We start from the raw sequence: 16,701 nt of genomic DNA, 5'->3' as shown, positions 1-16,701 counted from the left end.
TTTTGAAGAAACTATCCACAGGCCAAATTTTCAAGGTTGATGCCAGATCCCCATGAAGCAAAGGCACAGAGACAGTGGCAGTTCTAGACCATTTCAAATGGGGGGGGGGGCAGGCTGGGGTCAGATGCGATTTTAGGGGCACCTAATATATTAAGCACAACTGTTAGATACCACCACCTCCATAAATTTGGTTCTCCAAATGACAAACGATAGACATATAACAATAAACACATGAATACTCAATCAGTGTTAATGTACATTTTATTTATCACTGCCCATTAATTACAGTTTCCCCTCTCTGGGAATAAATGTGGGATGAAAATGTAAAAAAGTAAATTCTGATTCACTGATTCACAGTTAAGTAGATTTGCGAAAAGGGGCCGCTGTGATCCTTTTATCCGCTCAGATTTGAACTCAACCGGATTTAAATTACCTCAGTATTCAATTGTCATATATTATACTGTAAAACCACAAATGTAAAATCTATGGCATCCATACATTAATCCTTACGAAAATATTCGCCACAGTTAGGGGGGCCAGAGGGGGGTCCAGGCTTAATATTATGGGGGCACTGGCCCCCCCTTAGAATTGCCACTGCACAGAGGGGCGGTACCCGTGGCTAGATGGTGGTTCAGTTTGGGGGTGGGGTTAGACAGTGGTTACGTTTAGGGATAAGTTTAGATAGTTTAGGGTTAAAGGTTAGATCGAGCATGTAATTTTGAATGCACTGCTGATTGTCTGGGCATGTAAACCTTACCTTTGTACCTTAGCTTTATTGGGCTCTAGCAACAACACATTTTTAACCGTTTGCTTTAGTATTCACTTGTTCTCTTATTCATGCTTTTTTTTTTTTGCAAGCCAGCTGAAAAACTGCAGAGCAAAGGATGTAATATCACTTCTTTGTGCATGTATGATTTATGTGTCTAGGCAAATCTGATATTACGGAGATAGTTGACCATATGTGGAACTGTCAGTGTTGTGCATTAGTTTGGCATCAACAACTACGCAGAGGATCAGATATCTTTCTGCTGCAGGACAGAAGGGTGGAGAAGGTGAGTGTTCATAATTCCCCTTATCTCTTCAAATGCGCCATCCTCAGCCTTCCCACTGCCCTTAAATGAAGCACAGCATCTGACTGCTGTGAGAAAAACGCCGCACAAGGGAAAACTGGATGCCAAGCCAGGTGATCACTTCTTAATCCCCTCTACATAGTCACTGATTCGAGTAAATGCCAAAGCAAGTGAATGACAAGCTCAATGAATAATATTATTTTCTGCACAGTTGAAAGGACACAATATTTAACTTGGCTAACTAGCGAGCTTTATGACTCTTTTTGTCAACCGGCGAACCAGAGAGCACGAATAAATAGATACAAGGTAGATTGTGTGTGTTATTGTTCACCAGCAACAATGTTCTTTCTAAAGTTTGGTAGCTCAATTCTAGGGCGCAATAGTGAGGAGTTTTTACATAAGATGCCATCTAGTGCAGGGACCGGGGCAAATAGGCGAGGTTCTTACAAACATATTGGAGCGGATGGGGATTTCCAGATTACACTTCACATAGTATTTGTTTTTCCAACTGCGGTTTCAGCAGTTGGCATAAGTCTGGAGATGTTCCAATCCCATCAACCCTCAACAGTGCACAAGTTGGGTGTGGTTTTAGTTTACAGAGGTAACATTAGGAACCAATAGACCTGTCCTCCTCATCATCATCAATATCCAGCACTAGCTCTGTGTAAAACTGCTGCTACTTGCAGTTAGTCAGTTCAGTTGTAGGCACAAGCTATTGGTTTTAGCTAAGGCTGTCAAACATTGACTATATCACGGGGCATGCGAGTAGCGTGGCAGTCTACTCCGTTGCCTACCACCATGGAGATCGCCGGTTCGAATCCCTGTGTTACCTCCGGCTTGGTCGGGTGTCCCTACTGATGTAATTGGCTGTGCCTGCGGGTGGGAAGCCGGATGTGGGTAAGTGTCCTGGTCGCTGCACTAGCGCCTCCTCTGGTCGATCGGGGCGCCTGTTCGGGGGGAGGGGGAACTGGGGGGAATAGTGTGATCCTCCCAAACGCTATGTCCCCCTGGCCAAACTCCTCTCTGTCAGGTGAAAAGAAGCGGCTGGCGACTCCACATGTATCGGGGGAGGCATGTGGTAGTCTGCAGCCCTCCCCGGATCGGCAGAGGGGGTGCAGCAGCGACCAGGACGGCTCGGAAGAGTGGGGTAAAAAAAAAGTTGACTACATCTAGTTCATCTAAATGACCTTTCTTTCAAATTACTATTGTGGAATGTGCAACAGTATTTTTTTAATGGTAGGCAACAATGAGTACTACTTTATTATCAGATGACTTGCAATTTGGCACATATTGAGGCATCAAGATAGCCCAATGGCCATCGGCATGCCGCAGCTACTGTGTTACAAATCATTATATAGTTCCTGTATCTGAATAGAGTAAACAGTAAAGCAGCACACTAGATATGACACCAACCGTATGATAATACACAAGAGAAACAAGAAGGCCAGCATCAAGCATGTCCATGAGTGTGGCATGTGGTAAAAGGTAATAATTTACTCTATTACAGTCTCCAGAGAAGACTGGCGCCAGCAAATGGCTACTGAAAGATCTGGCAAAAGTGAGAACACTACCCTGTATCAAACCTCCATCAAGGTTTCCACAGCCTAGATTTTGTGGTCCTGCCCGTGAGTGCATGTCCTACTCCTATATCGGGATGCTGTGCTGGTACAGTTAATGAGCCATAATCTATAAGATGATTAATGTCACACTGTGAGTTCAGAAACGATTCACTTATTGATCTAATATATATATATAATCAGAGTAAGGGCGATTGTTCAAAACACACACACATCTTATGTGTATATAAGAAAAATGTTTTGTTGCACTACAGCCTGAAATTAAATGAAAACATCGTTTCAGATGTTTTTTTCCCACCTTCATTCTCATATGGTAATGCACAAGTGAAAAGGTTAAAAAAAAAAAAAAAAACTACTGTATAAAACTACCCCAGCAACATTACTTGGTGAAAGCACCTCGCAACTTCCATTCTACTTGACAAAATGGCAAAATCTGTTAAATCAGGTTGCTGGTGGACCATAGATGGTTTGAACTCCATGTTTTCTCAAAGTTTTCAGTCAGGTTTAATCAGGGTTGACTGGCTTTGTCTGTGTTTGGGGCTGTAATCATGCATGAAGGTCAACCTCATCAGATGTGGTTTGGTTAAGAAGATAGGGTGTGTATGAGCTAATAAGCAAATACTTTCATGGCAGGTGCATTCATTTACACAACTGAGTAATGGATTGATATTTCATTAATGTTCAGATATGTGGAGGTTTTATTTCCAATTGTATCTGGCAACTTACATATATATAAGTAAAGTGGGGAAATTGAATTTAACACACACTGTGTTTGATGGATGGTTAAGATTGGGTTTGCTAAAGGTTGAATTTTCTCTCTTTACTGACTGGGACATGATGAGTTTAAGTTTATGCAGCTATCCTTACAAGCACATTGCATTGACTTCCATTCATTGTGGACGACCTTACCCAAACCCTAACCTTAACCCCAACCTTAATCTAACCTCAAGTCACACCTTACCCATTAACTTAACCAGGACCTTACAAATGACCTTTTGCCTCATTAGGACCAGGCTTGATGAGGACTACTGGTCCCAACAAGGTTAGTGTTTATACCATAAGAGGTCTCCAAAAAGTAACAAAAAAGCACATGCACACAGGAGAGCTTTGTGGGAAATTCTGCAAAAAAAAAAAAAAAAAGTTTGAGAGCGAGACGTGCAAAACAGTGTGCCTCCACCCTGTGTGCATGCTATGCTACGCACCGTGCCCTGCCTGCACAGCCTCCTTTTTCTCCCGAATTCATATTTACTTGTACTTTTTCCTCCCTGTTAACTTTTCTATGTGGATTAAAAGATCAGACCTGCTTCACTGGGCACTTCAAATGTCAAGCAAGCAGCGTTAATACTGACCTGGAACTGAGGCCCAACGCCTTGCAGGTGCTGAAAAAGCAGCGGCAGTTACTACATGTAGAGTCAGAGTCCCCCATGCAAAGTAACATTACCTGCATATTAATCAACTACTCACCTATATGTACTATGCCAATCTGCCCTCTTTAAAATGCCAAAAAAGGAAATAGGAAAGACATGTTGGCCCTGCTAAAAAAATGTATTCCTCTCCAAAATTCCAATTACAACAACCACAAACAGCAGCTCTGATGAAATTATGGGATTTTAGAGCTTGTTGCTATTCGTTTGGGAGAGACAACTAATTGGTTGCAGGTTTGGAAAAAAAAAATTTCTGGCTGATCAGGTTCAAAGAGTCATCTCTACATTAAAACAACAAAAGTGAGTATTCTGAAAATAAATTACTATGCCAGTAACACAATATACCGGGACTTATTTCTACTGTGCTTAATAAAAAACTCAAGCAATAAACTTTCCGGGAAAACAAATGCTGGAAAACGAATGCTGGATGGTGGCATATTATACAACATTTCTTACTTGTGCATTTTTTTTTCATCTTTTATTTTGGCTTAAAACAGGAAACAAAGATATTAGCACAAGAAATGAAACCACAAAAGAGTGCCAGATCACTTAAAAACACACAATTTTTTTTCCTCTTCTCAGCACTTTTAATATTGACAACCAAAAGTGGAGAAAGTCATTTATTTAGCAGGTGCACTGGATACGAAGTGAATAACATTTTCTAACACATGTGGATCTTTGCGTTTTAAAAGAGGTGCAGAAGGTGAACCCTGGTCAGGAAAAGCAACGCTGCTGTAACATCCAGTCAGTGATGGAAAGAAAGGGGCATCCTCAAACACAGCATTCCTTCTATCAGCTGGCATGGAAAACACCACAGTTCACATGACAATAGACTCCCATGCTTTTTATCCACCCCCACCCCCCCAACATACATAAACACACACTTTTGTTAACATAGACATGACAACAAACCAACCATAAGAAACCATTTTTTGAGACACGACAGACTGCAGCTCGAAGACGTCAGATTTCCAAGACTTGCAAATACATTCTCTACTGCTGAAGGAGGCTGGAAAAAGGTTCAACAGCACACCCTCCACCTAAACAGACTCAGCTAAGGAACGATACGATGCTTCGTGCGTATGAGATCAGAAACACAACACGAAAATCAGACGTGCCTCTCAAGGATGGGGACTTGAGTCCATGACTCACACTTGAGTTGCATAAAAATAGATTTCAGTCTCAATTTGCAGCTCGTCCCTCGGTGACTTCAAACTTGACTCAGCTTCGCCAAGACTGATCCTTGAACAACGGGAGAGTCTAACAATACTAGTGTGAAAACTAAGATTTATCATTGTATTCACTTATCCTCATTTCTTATAATGCTATGCCCTGCACCGTTTATGTCACATGTCATTCTACTGGGTGCGAGATCTGAAAGGACAGCTTAGACCACGTAGGTCCACATTTCATAGCTTCATGACAGTAAAGACCTCAGGTCCGAGGTGCAGAATGGACAAATGTAAAGACTGGGGAATGAAAATAAAAGATGCTGACAAACAACATCCAACTTTATAGGCGACCGGAAAATACATCCGGATTGGTTCGTATTTTTAGCTCAGTGAGTGGAGCCATCATCAAGCTGCCCGCCGCTTGCTGTGCAGACACGACCCGGTGTGGAGCTGCAGCTACAGCCTCTCATGTCAGATCCTACCTTGTGTTGCAAAGCTTTAGTAGCATGTACACATGTGCCTCATTTATAAAGTGTCTCTGCAGATGTATTACGTTTAAAGATGAATGTGTCATTTACCAAGACATTTCGGGTATATTTTTCACTAGTTAAACTGCAACGTGGTTGCACATTCAAAAGGTGTTTTCTGGGATCTGATGTTAAAGCTGTAATAACAGACTAGCCCACTTCTATTACCTGCTAATCTATTTGATGTGAATGGGACATTCCCCTGCTGTTATCATGAAGCACCATCCACTCAAAGGTTCTGCTAATTTACACAATTTCTATTTTTTGCAAATGCCACCATCAAAATAACCCAAGGGAAGTTCCCAAAAATTGACCAACTATTTCAGGGACGAAGCTTTCACTTACTTACAACAACGGAAGCGTAACATTTAGTCAAAGCGCTTCAGACGAAGTGAAACGTCATCCGTTTCCTCACAAATTTCAATAAGCATGACTCTATTTGCCTCGCACCTTGAATTCACAGGTCTTGTGAAATTCAATATGCGTGTGCATATCTTCAAGGCGAAATCTGCCAAACCCACCCACTGGATTAAAAACTTAAGGGAACGATGCATTTTGCCTCGGATAAGATTTGCAATAAAAGGGCAGGTTTTGACTCCCATTGTAATTTCCCAGATTAAGTTGGGGGGGGGCACAGTGGTTAGTGCGGTCGCCTCACAGCAAGAAGGTCCTGGGTTCAAGCCCCCCGGGTAGTCCAACCTTGGTGGTCGTCCCGGGTCATCCTCTGTGTGGAGTTTGCATGTTCTCCCCGTGTCTGCGTGGGTTTCCTCTGGGGGCTCCGGTTTCCTCCCACAGTCCAAAGACATGTAGGTCAGGTGAATCGGCCTTATAAATTGCCCCTAGGTATGAATGTGTGTATATGGGTGTGTGTATATGTCGGCCCTATGTGATGGCCTGCAGGCCTGTCCAGGGTGTCTCCCCGCCTGCCACCCAGTGACTGCTGGGATGGGCCCCAGCACCCCCGCGACCCTGAGAGCAGGATAAGCGGTTCGGATAATGCATGGATGGATGGATGGAAGTTGGGGGGAGCATTTTCACTGTTGTTGCATTACTTGCTGTGCAACGTTATGTTACTATATGCTTTCCCTACTACCAACAACAATGATTTATATCATACCTTACGAGCGCTCAAGGGCTTTTCCATAGCACCATAACACAATCAAATAAAACTCATGTACAACACAAGCAGAAAACAGTATACTACATCGGAGGGCACAGAAACATTGACAAACATGAGAGAAACGAGTCCTTAAATGAGATGGCCTTCAACGAGTCCATCAAATGACCTTCTTTATCTTTTTTGGACAGTAGCCCTGGTGCTTGTAAGGCAAAAAAATTGTACCACTGAGAAAAACTTTGCAGCACAAATTATGGAAAGTGAGAAGGTCAGTAGCGACAAATATTTATCCGTTTTCTTGAGATAAATATTTAGATTCTAAGATACTCGAACTTAATATTAATTGAATTCAACTGAACCAAACAACGTGCCCTGCAGATGTGATAGGCACTTTATATTTTAGCACAGTATTTTTTTTTAAATTAAAAAAAAATGCAACAATTGATTCACACTATACAGCCCTGCCTTTGTTTTGCATGTTTATTTTTGTTTGCTAAATAGGCAATAACTAGCTGGTTGTGGATTTTAGAGAAATAGACATGTTGTGGATTAGGCCGATCCATCACAGAGACTTGGAAACTGACTCTGACTTGCATTTAAAGACTTGTGAGCATCACTGCCCCCTACTGTAAACAACATATTGCTAGATCAGACACATCAATTCTTTAAATGTAATCGAGATGAGAATGAAAAAACGAAGACACTACAAGAGTAAAAATGTATTTTCCCGTTATTTGTACAATTGTTGCCTAAATCTGCACTGTGCCTGTGGGTAGACGTATGTTTCAACTGTGTACAGAAGGAAATAAAGTCTCCCCAAGACGTAAATCACTTTTATTTCAGATAATAAACAGAAAACTGATCCAAACTTGGATCGATCATTTTATGACGTTTCTGTTCATACGTTCCTCTTTCCTGTCAAACGTCTTCTGTCATTTGACACGTAAAAAAAAAAAAAGAAAGCAAAAGAAAAAGAAAAAAGGCAACCCTTGAATAGCTAAAATGGGTGAAATGTAAGTGCAATGGATAGAGTCTGAGTAAAGGCCGTTTTATTTTTCAGAATGAAACATGTCAGCCCAGTCCAGCTCCAGAAAAACAAAATGGCTTGCTGCAATTTAAAATGTCAGACTCCACCGTAACCCCAAAAGCCATGAATCTGTGCTACGGGCACTATTGTTTCATCAGTAATATGTTAGCCTACGAAATGTTAACCCAAGTGACACGCTCAAGAAGGCCTTGTAGTCAGCAACAGAAAAGACTGCACGCGATATGCAAATACAGACCGGATAGATGTGGCTCAGTCAGCGCTCCCTGTGGTAGCTCATGGATAAATCCAAACAGCTGTTCCCACTTGGTTCTGCTAAGTCAAGCACTCACAATCAATAGCTAGAGGGGGGGACAAAAGCATGATTTCACTGGCTGACCTCCATCTCCCATCAGACCGTTGGACACAGACACCCTTTTGTTTTTTTTAAAGGAGCATACCTCAACCCCTCCCTATAGTGGTGGGTACATGTTGTATACCTGCGAGTACCAAACGTTTGAAGCTCCAGCTCAAGACAGAATCATTTAGCAATAGGAATGCAATACTGCAGGGGTGCCCAACTCCAGGCCTCGAGGGCCACAGTGTCTGCAGGTATTTGTTCCAACCATGCACTCCACCACCTGATTTAACTAATTAGCTCACCTCTTGGACCAAGGAGGGAAAGGAATTAGTTAAATCACGTGGTGTAGTGCATGGTTGCAACAAATACCCGCACACTGCAGCCCTCGAGGCCTGGAGTTGGGCACCCCTGCAGTACTGCATTCGTGCCTTCATGTCAAAGCTTATTGCAATGGTTTTTGTTGTTGTTTTTTTTTTATTCCCCCCCACCTTTTTTTCTCCAAATTGTACTTGGCCAATTACCCCACTCTTCCGAGCCGTCTCGGTCGCTGCTCCACCCCCTCTGCCGATCCGGGGAGGGCTGCAGACTACTACATGCTTCCTCCGATACATGTGAAGTCGCCCGCCGCTTCTTTTCACCTGACAGTGAGGAGTTTCGCCAGGGGGACACAGCACGTGGGAGGATCACGCCATTCTCCCCAGTTCCCCCTCCCCCTTGAACAGGTGCCCCGACTGACCAGAGGAGGCACTAGTGCAGCAACCAGGACACATACCCACATCCGGCTTCCCACCCGCAGACATGGCCAATTGTGTCTGTAGGGACGGCCAGACCAAGCCGGAGGTAACACGGGGATTCAAACCACCAATCCCTGTGTTAGTAGGCAACAAAATAGACTGCCACCCGGACGCCCAAAACTTATTGCAATGTTAAAATCACCCATTTTCATCAATGTAATAGACAAAACATTCTTGACCCCTGATGCACTGATATGATCAACCATGGCAAAGGAAACTCATTTTACTTTTTTCCCCTTGAACTGAATGTTAATGCATTTTCACATGCACATGCACGCACACATGCATGAAATACATAATCAGCTTGAATTTGAGGATGCAAAAATGTTCACATCAGCTAACTAGAAGAGGAAGTCATATCAATACTCATGGATCTCAAAAACCACATCCCGGGACAAGAAGGTTGTACGAACTCCTCCTCTACAGATCCCTGGTGTTTAACTGCGTACATGTACCGCATGATTTTTGGCATGTGATGATTTTAACAAATGGCAGCCTGCTTTCAACAGCTTTACGGTGCCCGTAAGAGTGAACGGGCAGGTACCACCTAGATACTATTCCAGATTTTGGAATAAACGCTCCACTACATTTCTGAGCCCACCTGTACACCAAGGGGCCAAGAGTGTACAGATGAACATCAGACCGCCTAAATTTACAGTACATAGCTGAATACGTCCTTCAGACTTTCCAAACCTGATCAACTCCTTGCTTCTCTGCAGAGGCTTTGAAAATATTTTGTACTTGTTCATGTAATGGTCACCGCTTTGGTGAAATGAGCTGTCTTAAAGCTAGATTAATTCTTAAACGCTGGCATGCTTGTGAGAGTGTGTGAGCATCGACTCCACGGCACTGCTTGCCCCATAGATCAGCACAGTATAGAATAAGCTTTGAAACATTCAAAGCCAGTTGACTCTGAACAAAGTACTGGTGCCTGACCAACGTTATCCACTGTCCTTAGTTTGTGGAAGGAATGGCATCACGTGTCAACTTCTTGTGCTTCACAAAACCATTCCAAAATTCAGATTTGAATTCAAAATTCAAATCTGTGGCACCAGCACATCATGTAAATTTTTCCCATTTTGGGATTTATTTGTTTATCTATCACAACAGACAAACTTTTGTTTCAGCTCAATGGACTTTCATCCAACTAGGTAGTGCCGGTGAACTGCACGTTATAAATAACTATGGGTACGAAAACAAGCACGCATGTACGAAAACACACATGCACGTCCACACACACGAAAATGAGACTCCACATCGCAACCTGTTTTTAATAAGTTCTTCATCTTTGCTTTGCTGGCTTTTCTTTTTCTTTGGGGTTTGCAGCATCGGCTTCACTAAATCAAAACACACACCAGCACCGAGGCAGAGCTTCAAGTCAAATGATGCCAGCCGACACGAGTCAAATATGAAAAGCTCTGTTTTTAGCACTGCTCTTAAACCTTTTTTCCGAAAGAAAATACGGGCCGACATGAATTGTTAATGCTGGAGAAGAATAGAAGCAGCTGCAGTACATCAAGTGGATGCACATCTACGCAAGGCGAGGCGCCGCTGGTGTAGGGATTTTGTAGGGAAGTGAAGCATCGTTCTTGACACACATTGACTGCCACTGGTGAGTTCTGGCCCTGTTCCATGTTTCTACATAAAGGAGTAGGAAACATGTACACCAGAACGCTGACTAGTTCTGTTTTGACATTAGACTTTACATTAATAAACAGTTCAATGTGATGAACCTCAGTTATATTCTTATAATTAAATATGGCATTTTTGCATATTTAAGCAGATATTGTGATATATACACTGTGGTACACTGCCCACATAAATCTTGCAAGTAGTAGCTCTGCTTGCAAGATGACAGGAGGCGGCTCCATTGTAACTCTGACATTCGGGGGGGGGGTTCTGTTATTTCCTCAACCTTGGTAGAAATTGAACAGCAAATCTATAGCAATATGCAAATTTCTACCTTTTCAACTATTTCTACTGTGCACCACTGGCTAGAGCTATGTATCGAATAAACAATTTTTCCTCCAACCTAGTGAAATTACTGCTAACCTAGAGCCCTGGAGCTCAAGCCCCAGCCTCTCTAGTTGATAAATCAGGGTTGGCCCAGTTACCGTAGATGCTCTCCCATATCCGATAATGTTGGCGCTATTGGGATCTCCTGTCCCCAAGTAGGATTGTTTTTAAAGGAGTGCCAGTGTCTCTGGGCTCTCAGTGCCAACTGGCACACGGCGCAAGTCCGCTTTCCCATTTACATAAGTATGACATCATCCCCTATCACCACTCAGTGTACTTTCAGCTTCCACAGTCACATCTTCAGCAGAAACAATGGCGAAAAAACTGAGGTTGTGGAGCCAATGCTCAGTTGTTCATCAGATAAAGTCTAGTATAATGAATCAATGTCTGTTTATGATGATGAATATCGATGAAATATAAAAACTTATCGATGCAATGACATTGCAAACTTAGTGTACTGTCCAGTTTGCAATATTCTAGCTTAATTTAATGCATTACTACAACATCAGTGTATCCTTAATGACAGAACGTTGTGCACTTAGTCTTGTGTGACAGAATGAAAAGCACAGGTTAAACCAACGAGTCATGGTTATTAGCAGCTAAAGCCAATCAGCGACTTACATTTAACCTGGAGGATGCTGAGCATAAAATACAAATACTGCTGTATTCCAACTGATTACTAGTCGGGGAAATCAGTCATGTTTGGTTGACATCACCATTCATTCACCTGTATATAGTCAACCCTTGTGTATATATCTGAAGATTGCTGTGTTGTAGTGCTGTTATTCTGTTAAGTACACTGAGAGCCACGAAACTGGAGTCAAATCCCATGTGTGTGCAAACTTACATGGCCAATAAATCTGATTTAGAGGAAATGACTGATTTAGAAACAAAAAGAGAACTGCCTAAGTGACATCTTTGTTAGGCTATTTGGCAGCATATAGGTCATACTATAGATGAAGGGTTAAGCGTGTATAAATAAGCACATATTTCAGATAGCATTAAACTTGATCTTTACTCTTTAAGAAATATTTTCATAAGCGGAGCATCTTATCCATTACTTGAGGAATTATCATGATGCAGTCCATTTGAAGTTGGTCATATGTGCTTTGGAATAAATTAACACTGACAGGCTGAATTCTGGACATGTAAGCCATATCTTAACTTACAATACTAAGGGAAAATGTAGCAGTCGGGCTCATCCATGAACCTTAGGCATTGATTGCAAAACCACTAAGCCTGCTGCTTGACCTACTTTTGATAGTATAAGTAACGAAACAGACGAAGAGAGGACAGAAGTAAGGGAATGATTCAGCATCAACAGGGAACAGACCACAGCTCTTTCCTTTAGGTTAGTTTTGTTCAGTGATGTTGCAGCAACCAGAAGCTGCATACTGTGTGCCCCAGTTACAACCGTCTTAATGTTTACAGTTAGTGACTCCTTACCAGGCAGAGGACAGTCCAGTCTATCAGCAGTCAGCCAGCTCATCAATTGACAAGTTTCAAACGAACAATGAGGACATACCATAGTACGGACTAATCTCTGGAGGACATCTGGGTCTACTGTAAATGTTGTCATGTTGTTTTGATCATGTTAAGTTTGTTTGTCACATGCTGGGCCTGTGCTAACCAGGTCAACAAAGACTGCCAAACAATCAGCATACAAGAGATGCAAACTTTAAGAGAAAATACCAACAGTGGCATTCAGGGAAAAGCCAACATATGCAACGGAAAATAAATATCAAGCGACTGGTCATGCAATATAGTTACAGATGGCCACTACCCGCATGTCATCATCCTTGACATATGACGTGCTCTGTCACCTGTCATTGCCCTCTCACTCAATATGCATGTCATTCTCATTGATCGTTGAGAGCCGACTTGAACTGGTACGTTCATTGGTGCATAACATGATTATCCCATGACCCAGTGTTTCCTTACCCCATCCTCAAGTCCCCCCTGTCCTGCAGATTTCCATTGCAACCCTGCACAGGTAGGCCTGCTTGCACTTGACTCAACCAATCAATAGCACTGGGTGATGTGGAAAATATCATTAAGCATACGGCATTTTACATGACATTGATGATATTTGCTTATATATGCTAAAATATCCCATTCAAGATTCCAACTGAGGCCCATCACGCTGAACCGTTTGGTAATGTAAATTGTAACCATTTCAAATAATACTCCCCAAAATATTCATTCATTCATTCATTATCATAACCGCTTATCCTGCTCTCTCGGGGTCGCGGGGATGCTGGAGCCTATCCCAGCAGTCACTGGGACTCCCTAAAATATTTCGGACCTAGTGAGAAACGTTAGTCACATATTGTTTTCCCCAATTTAGACAACAGATAGGCGTATGACGACACGACAGCATTCGAATTTCGTCCTGATGCGCCACTGAGAGATGATAAACGATATCAAATTATAGCCCGTGCAGCCTGAACAATCAACACAGATTAATCACGTCAGACGTGGCCCACCTGTCATAATGAAGCGCTGTAACGTCACTGGGCGAGTAAATGCGAGCAGGCCTAACTGATTCGGGGTTTACAACGAAAATCTGGAGGGCGACAGCCCACAGAGCCAACTTGAGGAGTGGGTCGGGAACCACACACATGGGAGACGTAAAAGAAGACGAGACTCACCTGCAAGCCCCCCGCCACCATTTCCATGGCCCTTCCGTTTCTGGAGGATAAAGTAGGGATTTGCTCGTTCGGTTACCCACAGAGCACCCGCTAACAGGACATCTTCGGGATTGACCCACATGTTTTTTTTTTGTTGATAGCTTGGTGGTTAAGAGCGCATTGAACACGTTAAACCGTCCACACAGCGACTACACCGAAAACCAAAACGTGTCCAGCTGGATTTGCCGCCACCGCCGACAGGGCGAGTTGACCGCAGCCTCTTCGGGACAGCGACAGTATTCTCCGGCCTACCGAAGCTCTGTTGCGGGCCCTATCTCTTTCTTCATCCGCCTTAAAATAACGCTCCTTTATTACCATCGAAGGTAAGGTAGCGCGTACAAGACTGAAATAAAGACAAAAACAACCCCCCCCCCGTTGAGGTTTTACAAGCACAAAAACGAACGGATCAAAATGCGCGCACGCACCGTGCCTGCACCACAACAATAACAGCCGGCAGTTTTACAGCGAACGCCATGAGGTGGTGGCCCACCATGACCCGGGGCGCCTGCTTATAGCGGCAGTTGGGTCGCGGTCCCGCTGACGGGTCTTTGTTGTCCGTCCGCTGTGGCAGGTGGTGTGAGCCACTTCTACGCCGACGCCGTTGCCTTTTCGCGAAGACAACGCTCCCGTTTTTGTTTTTGCGTAACCGCGTCTAAGCGAAGCGCGAGAAACGTTGGCAGTTTCACGCCAACGAAGTCCGACTAATTTCTGACGAGAAATGTAAAAAAATTTAACAAATGTCCACTTCTATCAAACGATGGCGCGTCGGCGGCCAAACACACGGGACCACTGAAGCTGCCCCAGCCGCCCAGTGGAGCGATATAGACCGAGCGAGCGCATCACGGACCGGTCGCGTCGTTACGTCACCTGGATTTTTTTTCCTTTTTTTCCCCCCGTCTTTCGTTTTGCCTGTAGATTCGCTGCGGTTACGTGTCACGGTGAGACTTGAACAAATGTTGTTGCTGTGCTGAGCAAACGTCAGATTTTTTTTTTTTTTCAATCAGAGGTCTGTTTTTGTATGCGCGTCAGGACACTCTCAAAGCAACCTTCAAACGAGGACCTGTTTTTTATGCAAGACTGCAAGTTCACCTGTGAACGGGGGGGGGGCGTGGGGGGTAGTATTTGAACGGATCTTGGAGGGATATTAGGGTTGTCCACCTTATAGCCCACGTCGAGGAAACCAAATCGACAACCCCCCCCCCCCCAAAGAGTCTTTCAATCAGCCTGGTCGCCTGGTGGTTAGTTTTGACCACGTTGCGTCTCTTTGGCGGATAGTTGCACTATGTAGACTTTCAAACTGGTGTATGTTTGCTTGTTTTTGTCTTTTGGGTAGCCTTTAGATAAACGGACAACATTTCAAGTTTCGTCTTAACCTTTCGCTGACGGACGCCCCCCCCCCTTTGATAGACCACAGGGTCGGTGACGTTACAGGTGCAGGCTGCAGGGGCAGTCCACCCCTCCACCTCTGTCCCTCACCACACCAGGGACCTTCCGTGTTTACAGTATGAACATTCAACCACGTTCTCAGAAATGAATGTTAGGGTGAGGAAACATGAAATCAAAAACGTCATCCTGTGAAAGAAACAAGATCCCCCCCCCCCCCACATAGCATGAACAAAATTTCACATGAACAGAAATTTGACCCCGGAGTGTTTAGTCTCCACTTTCTTTTGTGAAACATGTGCTTATAGTTGTAAACTATATTTTCTGTCTTTTATGCAGGGCCGGATCTAGGCATAGGCAAACTAGGCAGCTGCTTAGGGTCTAACTGCCGCAGGGGGGCCCAGACAGACGGATAAAAACATCAACTTTTGGTCTAAATTACAAATATTTAACATAAAATATTTTAAACTATAAATAGATAATAATAAACAAAACTGTATACCTAATTAATTAACCATAATAACCATGTGGCAGTTAAAAGTAATATTGTTTGTTTACAAAGTATCAAAATGTGCTTGTTTGCGGGTGGGGTGGGGAGGGGCGTGACGAGTCAGCACAGGGCCCCAAATGCAAGAAGGTCAAAGCAGGGCCCGGCCTGCCCGTCACAGTCAGACACAACATAATGTCATGTCGGTAACAAATGAAAGAACTGAACGCATGCAGGCACTGCACGGCTGACACCTAAATGAAACGATTACCAGGAAAACAGACATAATAGTGTAGGGACCCTGTACTGTTGGGAGCCTCATTATCAGAGTCAGTCTATCGTCCCCCCGCTCTCTGCTACAATAGCAAGGCCAAGATAGAGATAGAGTATTTAACAAAATCTGGTGTCGGAGCACCATAACCGATCAAAACATTAGCGGTGACAGTGCTCCCGCACATTGGCAACATTATTCATGTCTGCACATAGGCCTTATAAACACAAAGCACTGGTCAAATGATAAACAAATTCTACTTACATCATAGGTGCTGTGCGGAGTCTTGACACTTCGCCAGCTAGCTAACGCTTCTTTTTAAAGATTTTTTTTGACATTCTTACCTTTATTGGATAGACCAGGGGGTTCCCAAACTTTTCCATGCCCCACAAATAGCATTGGCTTCTGGCCAGGCCCCCCTTTTTGCAAGATGTCTTTAAAAACCCATTGACAATACTACGGCAAATGTTAAAAAGAAGGAAAAAAACCTCCTGAATATATTTCCTTACTTTTGTTAATGCAATAATAATGCCATTTATACTTGAAATTTTAATCTTTCCATTATATTGAATATTTCTGTTTTCCATTATAAGCATTTTTTGTTATAAAATATATTTGATCATAATATACGTAATAATTCAATTTGTTTTTCAAAAATTTTTTTCTAGCATTTCCCTCCAATTTGCTGAGGCCCCCTTGGTGTCCCCCTACGGGGCCACGGCCCCACCTTGAAAACCACTGGGATAGAGGATAGTGCTAGACAAGAAACAAGGGGCGAGAGACATGGG

General features: G+C 43.3%; 1 protein-coding gene across 1 annotated transcript in view; it reads right to left on the bottom strand.

Annotated features, from left to right (window-relative positions):
- Window positions 1-13,854, bottom strand: part of tbc1d9 (TBC1 domain family, member 9 (with GRAM domain)) — a 33,583-nt gene extending 19,729 nt beyond the window's left edge. The window contains exon 1 of the mRNA XM_056279979.1: window positions 13,734-13,854. Within this exon, the coding sequence (XP_056135954.1) occupies window positions 13,734-13,854 (121 nt within the window). The remainder of the gene's footprint in view (window positions 1-13,733) is intronic.
- Between the last annotated feature and the right edge of the window lie 2,847 nt (window positions 13,855-16,701).

Source organism: Lampris incognitus, chromosome 5, assembly GCF_029633865.1.
Source record: "Lampris incognitus isolate fLamInc1 chromosome 5, fLamInc1.hap2, whole genome shotgun sequence".
Classification (NCBI taxonomy): Eukaryota; Metazoa; Chordata; class Actinopteri; order Lampriformes; family Lampridae; genus Lampris; species Lampris incognitus.
This window is presented reverse-complemented; position numbering and strand designations above follow the sequence as displayed.